The sequence below is a fragment of the Acomys minous genome (assembly GCF_964271855.1).
Source record: "Acomys minous genome assembly, chromosome: 3".
Classification (NCBI taxonomy): domain Eukaryota; kingdom Metazoa; phylum Chordata; class Mammalia; order Rodentia; family Muridae; genus Acomys; species Acomys minous.
Window position 1 is genome coordinate 132,906,122 of NC_140485.1, and position 12,486 is coordinate 132,918,607.

The 12,486-nt window shown below is 43.3% G+C and overlaps 1 protein-coding gene across 18 annotated transcripts in view; it reads right to left on the reverse strand.

Annotated features, from left to right (window-relative positions):
• SYNE1 (spectrin repeat containing nuclear envelope protein 1) overlaps nucleotides 1–12,486 on the reverse strand; it is a 463,289-nt gene that overhangs the window by 383,909 nt on the left and 66,894 nt on the right. For all 18 annotated transcript variants that reach the window (XM_084774487.1, XM_084774489.1, XM_084774503.1 and 15 more), the window contains one exon: nucleotides 1,703–1,764. In XM_084774487.1, coding sequence (XP_084630613.1) covers nucleotides 1,703–1,764 — 62 coding nt within the window. The remainder of the gene's footprint in view (nucleotides 1–1,702; nucleotides 1,765–12,486) is intronic.

Below are 12,486 nucleotides of genomic sequence, written 5' to 3' on the forward strand. Positions count from 1 at the left end.
AAACACTAAAGATAGCAAGATACCATCACAGAATTTAAGATTTATTGTTATAGTTTAAATATACAAAAAATTACCATGATAATTGTACGAAAGTTCTTAGCCAAAGTCCTGTAAAACACTTACAAATGGTACTCCAGAAATAAGTTATTTTTTCTTTCCTGGATAATTCAACATTGTTCTCCTTTCATGTTCGTTCACAAAGTAAAATGACCTGGCCTATCATGCAGCATTTAAAACTAACATTTCCATTATCGAGAGGAAAAAAAAACCCACAACAATTTTGAAGCATTGGTCATTTTTCTTACTTTCATTGATAGCCATCAACAGAAAATTGCAGGGCGTGTATGGGGGGACAGGTGGGGGTATAACAAAGGAATACCCCACAGTTTAGCTCTTTTCAATTGCTTCATTGTCAGCTTATCTTCAGCAATTCCAACGCACAAAGCTGTCTATACCAGGGATTACTACACAGGGAGATGTCAGCTATGACAAGGAGGAAGGCATGGGCCTGCCATCCCATGCTGAGGTCCCAGGGTGTATTAGGAATGCAAAAGTTCAAGTATAAACCCTTCAGAATAAATTTGGAGCTATCATTGCTTAGATGTTTGGATACCCTCTAAATCCAGATGTTGAACCCATCATCCCCAGGGTGATGCTATTTAGAGGCAGCGCCTTTCCATAGTAATTGGCTTAGGCACAGTCCTTATGTGGGTCTCCATGATGAGATGGGTAGGTCCTGTAGGATGAGAAAGACCAGAGCTCCTTCTCTGTCATCCATGTGAGGACACCAGAAGGCAGCAGCAGACAGCATGCCAGGAAGGCCTTCATGAAAAAACAAAACAAAACAAAAAAACAAATCTTTGTTCCCTGAAATTGTGAGACAGTAACACGGAATTGTTGAAGCCACTGGGCCTCTGAGGAATATTTGAGATTTAAACTATAGCAGAAGTCTCCTGGAAAGATTTGCCTAATATATTCTGGATACTACTCTCCTCAGAAGATCATTAGCCAGATTCAGACAATTGTCCTGGCCTCAGTTGAACCTATTTTTTCTTAAATATAATGTCTTTTGGTTTGTTTGTTCTCTTTCTCAATTAGCAGTGTGGGGGAGTAATTTCACTGTGACATGCTACGCTTGAAAGTCACGTCATATTAGTATACTCATTCAAAGACAGTACCACACGAGGAGGCGCATTCACCTGCCAACCTAAGGTAGACGCCCTTGGATGACATGATCACCTGCCAACCTAAGGTAGACCCCCTTGGATGTTTGAGTGTTTCTAGTGTCCTGTTACCTAGGTTACATTTTCACCAAAGCTCCAAGGTCCAACTGTCAGGACCTGCTCTGACAAAGCACAGTGCAGACCGTTCACTGCTGCTTTCTGTATTATCTTAACTGACACAGCCAAGTAAAACCCCAGTGTGAAGCCTCTCTCTGACACAGCACACACAATGCTGTAGAAGCAGTGACTGAGTGGATTATTTTCTCAAGGCTCATAAAAATTACATAAAATAATGTCAACTCATTTTTTTCCATAGGTGGTTACCAAACACCACTGTTAGGGAACAGCTTGCTAACCCATAATACCACCAACATTATAATCAATAGTGACGACAGCAGCCTTTATAATGTGCTCCTTGTGGGCCCCCCGGGCACAGAGCTCCATAATATGAGCCTCTGTTGCTGGGTGGTTTTCTTTACCTTGGCCAGGTGGGAATTGATCCATTTTGTGAAGGTGCGTTTCTGTACAATCTCTTGTTCATCTAGAATGAAAAAAAATTTTTTTTGGTTAGATAATCTGATAGGTTACAAGGTCATATCACCAAATGTATGGTTATATATTTTTAAAAGAGATCATAAAATATTTTATTTATTTATCTTCTAACTCAGTTACTAATTGCTGCCAAGTAAGAATGGACTTGAAGAAAAGTAAAGGCAACCAGGTGACATCCAACCGCAACTGTTAGAAAACTGTGTGGCCCCTCTTGTACCGACTGGCCATTTCACAGCTGGTGCACAGCTGGTGGTAGCCATATGAATGAATACAGACATATAGAGCCACATAGAGCAGAATGCACAGCCTGTCCTCGGGATACACACTTGTCTCTCTGAGATAGAATTGGGTGATGGTATTACCTAACGGAAGTGGAAAATGCTCCAGAGACTGTACAGAGCTACTATAATAAAATTCTAAAAGATATGGCATTGGCCTTGGGACCAGATGATGGAAGGAGGCTGGCACGGCCTAGATGAGGAGCTTCCGGAGAGAGATGTGCCCTGTGTTTATGTTCTATCACGCATAGGACCTCTAATTGCTGTATCAAGCTACAGATCCGTGAAGAACTCTGAAAACACCAAGTGGCTTCTTCTCGCTGCATCTTACAAAACACTAAAAGAAACAGAGATGAACCTAGGAAGGGACCGATTTGCTTGCAAGCACAAGCTAGAAACAAAGGTGGCACAAGCTACGGTGGGTTGTGAGATAAGATGGTTAACTATTCTTAAGTCCTTCCAGGAAGAGAATGAACAAAGGAACAGCTTTGGGTAGAACAAAGCAAGAGTGCACCTGTAGGTGCCATGCTAAGGACTTAGAGTCGGATGGTTTTAGACCCCCCTCGGACATGAGCTCACACTCACTCTTTCTGTGTCTGGTTTATTTCATTTGATGCACTGTCGGTCAGGATCATCCTTGCAGCAAACGGCAGCACTTCTTTCTTTTTATGACAGAATAATGTTTCCTGGTTTTCTTAATATTACTGGGGAGGGAATGGTTTGTTTGTTTTACACTTCCACATCACTGTTCATCACTGAAGAAAGTCAGGACAGGAACTCAAACAAGGAAGGAACTTAGACGCAGGAGCTGCTGCAGAGGACACGGAGGGATGCTGCTTACTGGCTTGCTCCTCCTGGCTTTCTTGGTCTGCTTTCTTATAGAACCCAGGACCACCACCCCAGGGATGGTACAACCAACAATTGCCTGGATCCTCCCACATCAATCACAAACTAAGAAATGCCCTATTTCTCAACTGAGGTTCCCATCTTTCGAGTGACTCTAGCCTGTGTTAAGTGGACATAAAATTAGCCAGCACACTTCCCTTATCCATTCATGGATGTATTATTTTTTATTTTTGTATGATCTCACATTACATACATATATCAAGTTATCACACCATACATACATAATATTTCAATAATACTGGAAAGTAAAAGGGAGAATTCAAAAGGTTGTGGGTATCACTGATTTCACCAGACAAACCAGCTTCTGGGAATCTCCAAGATATTTTCCCAAGCAGACTCCCATATGGCCAAAGTTCCTTTCAAACTTTACATTTGGGAGGGGCATATGATGAATTCCAAACATATTATTTTAGTGTGTCAACTTACGCTAAAGCCACAGGACAGTTCAAATGAGCAGACGGCATCAGACTCATGACTTTGCGCTGGGATGAAAGCTCAGAAAACCTAAGTTGCAGCCAAGAGCCACTCTTAACCAGGAACCTGAGGTGTGACCTCGCCTGTAGGTTACGGCGGTCGCAATGCATCTTGGGGAAGTGCTAAAGGACTTTGAATGTGACGTCTACCTTCTCTCCTTTTGGTTCATTCTAGAACAGAAGTCCACACTACAACGCCCGGCCTGTCTCCTCATTGCGTGTTAGACAGATGGGGGACAGATGACCAATTTATCTTCCAGGTCTCTGGAAGCGAAGGAATTAGCATGGCACCTTGTCTGTGCCTGAACCAGATATGGACGACATAATCTAAAGCTTAGAGCCTGATACCAAGAGTCATGGCAGATGACACTTTGGGGCTCTTAAAGGAAACTTGTATTTTGCATGTAGAAAAATACAAATAATAGTAACCCGAAATCGGGTTTAAATTTTAAGCCACAAAATCCTGCGGCTCCTGGCTGCATCCACCTCTGTAATATGAATTTGTACTTCCTCCCACCAAAGGGTAGAATCGATATTTTTCTTCCCTTGAGTTGATCTCATATTGTATTGGTGGGATTAATAATGCAGCAAGAATGATTTTTTGTTCTGACTCCAGGCTCTAGGAGATCAGCCATCCCATCATAGTGTCTAAGATCTTTGTTGGATAATTACTGTGTAAGAAAAGGAGCCGACGGCAGAGGGCTGAGGAGAACAGAATGTCACTTTTTGTAGTCAGAGCCAACGGTCAGATGAGTCATCTTGGATGCTAGAGTTCAGCAAATGCTGCAAGTGAATCCTTGCAAATGCCCAGACAAGCCAGAAAGCCTGGGCATCTAATAGTCACTGTCTCCCATACCCTGACAAACTTGAGTGCATGGTCCTCATGGGAAGAAAGCTTTCTCCCAGAGTTGTATTCCAAATAGCTCACTTCTTATCACATTATATTGGATCGGTATTCTTTGTAAGTCTATCCACATCGGCTTGTAAGTTAGCCAGCTGGGCATACTCTGATCCAGATGTGAGTTATTTTTAATGTAATTTGCTTTTTTATGTATTTTTTTTTAAAGACAGAGACTCATTGTGTAGCCCTATCCAACTGGGTTAGAACTCACTATGTAGTTTAAGTTGGCCTCAAACTCAGAGAACCACCTGCCTTTGCCTCCTGAGTGCTGGGATTAAAAGCTTGTGTCACCATGCCCAGCTGGTCACCATTTTAAGGCACAACAAATATATATTTTACTTATGTGACAGACCCATTAATAGACAAGTGTAGTGTGGCAGACCCATTAATAGACAAGTGTAGTGTGTGTGTGTGTGTGTGTGTGTGTGTGTGTGTGTGTGTGTGTGTGTGTGTAGTATGGTGTGTGTGTTATGGTATGTGTGTGTTATGGTGTGTGTGTGTGTGTGTGTGTGTGTGTGTGTGTGTGTGTGTGTGTGTTTCCTTCTGTGAAGAAGAGATTCCAGGTTTACTTGCTTACTTGCGCGGGCTCATCCTCCGGGATTTTGGTGTTCTGGTGAATAAATAATGAAGGAACAGGACATTGAAGTCACTGCACATAATACCCAGCAAGAACTGATGGTCAAGTTGGACAGAGGGGAGAGAGAGCAAGGATCAATAGACTTCCAGAAAGAGTGGTGCCCTTGAGAGGAAAGCGAGCAGGGCACATTTTTAGGACACTGCATGCTCTGACTGCTGCTTCCACTCATTTTCAAGTAACTGTCAGCAAAGACAGACTTTTCTTAAGACTTTGGGAATTGGGGTTGTATTTATTTCTTCAGTGTGTAAAGCCAGTGGCCAGATCAAAAGACCCTAGTTTCATTAAAATCCCATTGCATCACACAGTAGTACCCATCACTTTAGTGGAAGGCTCACAGGGTGAGGAGGGTGTAATCATCTGAGTCCCTGAAATAAGGTTTCTTAGCCCAGAACTGTTGACATTATGAGCAAGATAAAATTGTGGCCGGGGCTGGAGAGATGGCTCAGTGGTTAAGAGCAGTGGCTGCTCTTCCAAAGGTCCTGAGTTCAACTCCCAACACCCACATGGTGGCTCACAACTGTACCTGTAGTCCCATGGGATCCAGTGCTATCTTCTGGTGTGCAAATGTACACTCAGGCAAAACTACCCATATACATAAATAAATAAATCTTTTTAAAATGTTGTGGCAGGTTGTCCTGGCCATTACAGATGTTTGACGGCATCCTTGCCCTCTGCCCTTTAGATGGCAGCAGGACCCCAACTCCACCCCACCCCAGCCTGGTAACTAAAGACAATTTTTACTGGAAGTGTCCCGGCTGACAGCCACGACCTAAACTATACCCCGTGCATCTACATCGACCAGCATGAACCTTGACTGTTACTGTTAGGATTTTTTTTAGATAAAAACTCAGCGAGTAGGTTTTTTTTCTCTATTTAATTTAATTTCATCTCAAACTATCGTATTATGCTATCCCTACAATAAATCTGTTTATTTGGGTAGAAATCTTTGATCTTATGATATGTTGTTTGTTTTTCTGTGTGTGTGTTATTTTTTTATTTTTAATTATATATGTATATATATGTATATGATGTGTATATGTATATAAAATGTTGTTTTGCAAAAGGCCAAAATTCAGTGAATCTAAGAACTTTGGTGAAAGTTATATAGAGCTAATACAACTTTATCTAATCTAATTTAAAATTTACATAAATCTGACAAACTCTGCCAGCCGAATCTAATCTTTTATGATAGAAACAAAATGGACAGGGAGAAGGTATATCTATCTTAATATTGTGTTTGGTTTATGCTGCTATTATAAATTTTTAAAATATATTTTCTAAAAACACACAAGACAAATTAATAAAAATATAATTGATAAACTGGAGGTGGTTATTGTTAGCTGAAAATACATTCTGAACTAATTATCATAACATTTTCCACTTGTCATTCTCAGTGTAGGAAAATTATACAGTATTATATAATTATATACAGCATAAAATTATGCTCAGCTATGTGTGAGAATGCTTTTTTTTTTTTCTTCCATTTTTTAAGACAGGGTTTCTCTGCGTAGCCTTGGCTGTCCTGGACTCACTTTGTAGACCAGGCTGGCCTTGAATTTACAGAGATCCGCCTGCCTCTGCGGGAATTAAAGGTGTGCACCGCCACACCTGGCTGAGAACGCTTTCTTATTTGAAGAATGCATTTGTTAGGGTGGAGGCAGTCAAGCACGGAAGGTTTAGTAAGGACACGCACATGCCAGACGGTGTGCCCTGGGTGAGGTGCAGGCATGAAGCTACGGGGAAACACTTGGATCCGGTGGGTGACCTTAATCTCTTAAAGAGGCACGCTAGCAAAAACCTGAATCAAAACTATTTGTAATTGTATTTTTACCTGATTTAACGTTAATACTTTTCTCAGGAGTATAAGTGTCTTTGGTTGCCAAGGGCTGCCACAGACTCGGAGGAGGGCCATACATACTAAGTGTCATGGGTCCCATGTGACAATTGGAAAATTCTGAAGATTCTGGCATTGGAAACAGAGCTGATTGCTTAGCTGTCTTCATAAAGTACTACGTACAGAACAGTGGTAGAGGTGTGTGCCCAGAAGAAACAGTCATAAAACAGAGACTGAATCGAGACACAGAAGCCAAAAGGCAGACGGCAGAATCTTCTGTGGCGGCTCCCGCTCAGAGCTCCCTCAATGCCTCTTAGGTTTAGATAAAGATAATAATTTGAGGCTGTTTCAGCAAAATTGTTATACTTTGGATATCATTTATTTATGGATACAATTGTGCTGTAGCTTTTGCCAAGGAAATGGCCACATAGTGAGACAATCTGAATGCTTTGTGTCTACAGAACAAGCAAACTGACACATTCCTGAAGATTTGTCTCATTTGATCTCTTAAGCAAATTGGTGAGCACAGCAGAGCGGGTGCTGTGAACCCTGAACCCAGATATAAACAAGGAAACTAAAGCAGAGGGGAGGTGACGCAATAAAGATGTCACCTTGGATTTGGAGGGACTGTGATGAATGAAATAAGAGACAAGAGACAAAGCACGCTGTGAACTCACTCACATGGGGATAGAAGGAAGGTGACTTCACAGAACCAAGTAGAATGGTGGTTACCCAGGCCAGGGAACATGGTGGGAAGAAGGGGTCAGAGGTTAACGGGTTCATGGGTCATAGATAATATGGATGGCACTAGAGGGTAACATGTTTGATAATAATGCATCGTACCCTAAAGTAGCTGAGGGGTTCGTCTGGATGAAAGCTTATAAGGAAATGACAAAGGTCTAAGGTGACCTATATGCTAAATGCCCAACATTAGCCAGTATCCAATGAATACATACATCAAAACAAGGCCTCATAAAGACACACACACACACACAAAAATCATGTATCAGTCAAAAATAAAATCAACTTTAAAAGAGAAATAGATAATTATAGATGTAAAGAAAATTATACACACAGATATTTATAAAATTCAATGAAGTCTAGAGAATAATAAAATTTACAGAGATCAGTATTCAGGCATTCAGACTCTTGCACTAAGTTAACTTTAATCAGATATATAAACCAATTCTTCGGTTTGCTTAAGTGACAGATTCCCATGTGGATCAAACTGACGGGTTGAGTTTGGGTTCTTGAGGTCTAGCCTGGGAGACAGAAATCAAAAGTAACTGCAACACAGTTCAAGTTTTGTATGGGAAAATAAAAATTAGCATGTGAACAAAATACATTAGCAGGTTTACAAAGAAAGTTTAAAAAGTGACTGTTGTTGGGGTTGAAGACAACATGGATGTAGAGACTTCCCCACAAGCTCCACCGTGTGCTAGTATGAAAGCTACCCTACAGCTGAGGGGAAATTTTCCCTATTCAGTTCCACAAGGATGCCATGAAGACAATGGATCCTGGTGCATTTCCAGTCAGCATGGAGGCTACAGAAGAGAAGGCCCATCCTGCCTCATGCAAAACTGTCATTCTGCAAACAGACGAACGGCGTCTGATTTGGAAAGAAAGATACCACAACTATGGAACCTCTTTTTCCAGTTGCGAGCTCTCAGCAAGACCAGCACAGTGGAAGGATATGGCATTGAAAGCTTGCTGAAATACTTTCATATTAGCACGCACGTCAACATGAATGCACTAACATGCTACAATTTGGGCTAGTGAGGTGGCTCCGTGGGGAAAAGGTGCTTGCCACCAAGCTCATTCTTCAGGATTCATACGGTGAAAGAGGAGAACTTATCCCTTGAAAGTTGTACTCTGGCCTCTACCCATGTGCAGTGACATAGGTGTCCCCACCCATCCGTACATCCAAACACCCAAAATAAATAAATAATATATGAGAGACTATCTGTGGGTCAGAATACAGTGTTTTCTTTTATGTAGGCAAGAAAAGAAGAAAATGACGCGTCACATTGTCAGGAAACTTAGTACCTCAAAGTCAGTACCTCAAGCTTTGTATGGGAAAATAAAAATTAGCATGTGAACAAAATGCATTAGCAGGAAGGATATGGCATTGAAAGCTTGCTGAAATACTTTCATATTAGCACGCAGGTCAACATGAATGCACTAACATGCTACAATTTGGGCTAGTGAGTCAGTGTAGTTTTTTTTAAAAAACCTATGAGCTTAAAGAGCTCAAGTTGACCATCTCAGTCTCAAACAATTCAGTCCCCGCATGTGTGTTCAGAAGGCTGCTGGAGGACTTCACTGGGTGGCAAGTCAAGTAATGACCACCAGAGGGCACTGTAGCTCGCAGCTGCTTTAGGGTTGCAGTCATAAGCAAACCTGTTAGTGAGGAAGACTCACTGGTTCCCAGGGCCCTGTGCCAATTCTGCTCGCAGGGACTTCCCTGACAGATAGCATCTGCTATCCCTAGTGGGTCCCAATCCCAAAACATGCTTAGGTAAGCTTATTTGTAATGCACGTGTGATAATATAATTCTATCATCTAGCTAGAACCTATCTCTTCCACTTCTAATTCGCACACTGCAACCACTCATTGAGGCGAGATCCACACCAGGCTCCTGTCCCAATCAGTCTCCCGCTGGTCACTGGGAGGAAATGGCACTCCTCACCGCTGAGCCTTTTCCTACTAGATTCTGAGTAAAGGAACGTGTTAAAGGCATCACGAGGGGACAACCAAGCCCTTCCTACCCCCTAGCCTAACTGCATACACTAAGATGCTGGGGCGAGCAAGGCCAATCAACTTGCCCAAGATGGCACCAACACCAAATGATGAGCCATATGCATTTGTTTACACCCTGCTCCCCCCACCCCCGCTACACACACACACACACACACACACACACACACACACACACACACCCTGAGTCTTCAATCACTTCATTCTATTCTCATGGACAAGTTGACAAGAACAGTCTCCAAAATATTTTGATGACAGCAGGCAAGGTAGACCCTATTCTAAGCCTAGAGATGGGGTGCCCAGAATAGTGTCCCAGCAAGTAAATGCTTTATGCCAATTGACAAGCAAGTGAAATCCTTCTAGCACCCTGGCCTCCTCTCCCACGTTAGCAATGACTTGTCTAGATCCCAGCCGAGTGGTAGATTCGGCTGCTCAGCTAGGCAGATAGATTCCGCCATCGTTCTGAGCTACAGAGTGCCCTTCCCGGTGACACTTTGACTTTACTTCTCTCATTTTTTCCATCCTAATTGTCAGTCTATCCCATGGCTGCCCTGGGCCCCTCAATAGGAAACACAGTGCAACCAGATGCTCTTAGAAGTTGGCTCGCATGGGAATCCATGGTGAAATTTCCCTTCCACACAACCACCTCTGCAGCTGCCTCATAATCGTGTGTATCTGTGGAGCCACTGTCTGGGGGGGGGGGGAGAGGGAAGAGGGATGTGTTCTCAGTAACAACAACTTTATGGGTATGAGGGAGACAGGACTGTATTGTTGGGGGTGGGGAGGAGGAGATGCCGAGGTGAGGTACAGTTTTACCCCTGAAACTGGGGTAGGTTCGAGTGATGTTCTCAACAGGAGCAAAGAACAGATACTTTGCAACAACTGGTCTGTGGGAAGGGCAAGGCTGATTCTTCCAAGGCTGATGTGAGGTCCTGAAGGACTAATCTAGTAGCTTCAGCAAGATGGAGAAGAAGCGCCTCCAAACTGAAGGGCACAACCCAGGATGTACCAGAGGATGTCAGCTGTGTTAGCTCCAGTGTTAGCTACTAAGTCCAAAAGACAAAGAGGAATGCTGCTCCCATTTGTTGCATGTCACATTAGAGACTACATTCAGAGTGATTGCCCCCAGGGATGCTTGGCACCGGAGCCAAGCCCTTCATCACCAGGAGGCGCTGCCCCCTCCACTTATTTCAAAGTGAACAATGTCTCCAAGGCCCTCTTTGTGAGTCTTGGATCCAAATGAGTGCCAACACATTGGGTGGAGCAGTAAGAGGAGACGGCCACACTGTCAGGAGCCTGGCTGCCAGTCACATCAAGTTGCCCGAAGAGACCAAGCACATTAGTTCATTTACTACTTGGAGTCTTTCCTTGGTGATTTATACACTTCCTAAGTCTAACCAGTGATGCATTGGTGTGGCATTTCCACACCACGAGCCAGCCAATGCATCCTTCGGAATGCTCCCTCCACCAAACACCGTCTACTGCCGCCCTCTCCTGGGCCTCCATATTGCCACCCGTTCATGCTTGATGGCCAAGTGAGGCCCCTCTCTTAGCTTGTAAATGTGGTCATCCGGGCTGGAGAGATGGCTCAGCGGTTAAGGGCACTGTCTGTGATTCCAGGGGACCTGGATTCAAATCCCAGCACCTACAGGGCAGCTCACAACTGTCTGAAACTCCAAAACCTGGCACCCTCACACAGAAGTACATGTAGACAAAACATCAATGCACATAAAATAAAGGAAAATAAAATTTAAAGATAAATATTAAATAAGTAGACAAATAAATAAATGTGGTCACCCAGGAGCCCAAGGAAATAAGAACTGAGAAATGCCGCGGAGTGATATGTAGGCAGAATCTGAACTGTTTTTTAAATTTATGTGTAGTGGGGTGTGTGTGTGTGTGTGTGTGTGTGTGTGTGTGTGTGTGTGTGTCTGTGTGTGTGTCTGTGTCTGTGTCTGTGTATTTGTGTGTGGGTATGCGCTTGAGTGCAGGTGACCTGCTGAGGTCAGAGATATTAGATTCCCTTGAGCTGGAGTTATTGACAATTGTGAGCCTACATATGGGTACAGAGAACCAAACTCTGGTCCTCTGGAAAAGCAACAAGTGCTCTGACCTGCTGAGCCATCTCATCTCTCTTTCCTTCCTTCCTTCCTTCCCTCCTTGCTTCCTTCCTCCCTTCCTTCCTTCCTTCCCTCCTTGCTTCCTTCCCTCCTTCCTTCCTCTGGCTTTTTGATCTTTTTGAGACAGGCTCTCACTGTAGCCTTAGATGACCCAGAACTTGCTGCATAGACCAAGCTGGCCTCCAACTCACAGAGATCCTCTTGCCTCTGCCTCTGCCTCCCCTGTGCTGCAATTAAAGATGGGTCCCACCACATGCAGCCTGCAGCCCTGCTTTTATTATTTGTAATCACATTATGTGAGCTTATCTGCATGTGGGTATGTGGACACGACTGAGGGTGTGCATGGAGGCCAGAGATGCGGGGCTACTCTGGAGCTAGAGCTTCAGGTAGTTGTTAGCCACTTGGGGTGTGTGTGTGTGTGTGTGTGTGTGTGTGTGTGTGTGTGTGTGTGTATGCTGGGAACTGAATTCTGCAAAAGCAATGGTCTCTCTTAACCACTGAGTGACCCTTTCAGCCCCTAAGAAGACCACTTAATTAGAATATATATATATGTGTTTATCTTCAACTTACTTTACCTACCTTTTTCAGACCCATCACTCTCTGCTGTGTTAAACCAGCTACTTTTCAAATCACCTGGGCATAGGTGATGAGTTTAAGGCACTTGGGTAGAAGATGGACCTGCCATCAATGCTGATGAGAAGTGAGAGATAAAGGCAACAGAACAGGAAATCACAGAAAGGGGTAATTAGCAAAATCGCCCCTTATTCACTTAACCTACTCCATTCTTAACAAGGAAACTATTTTT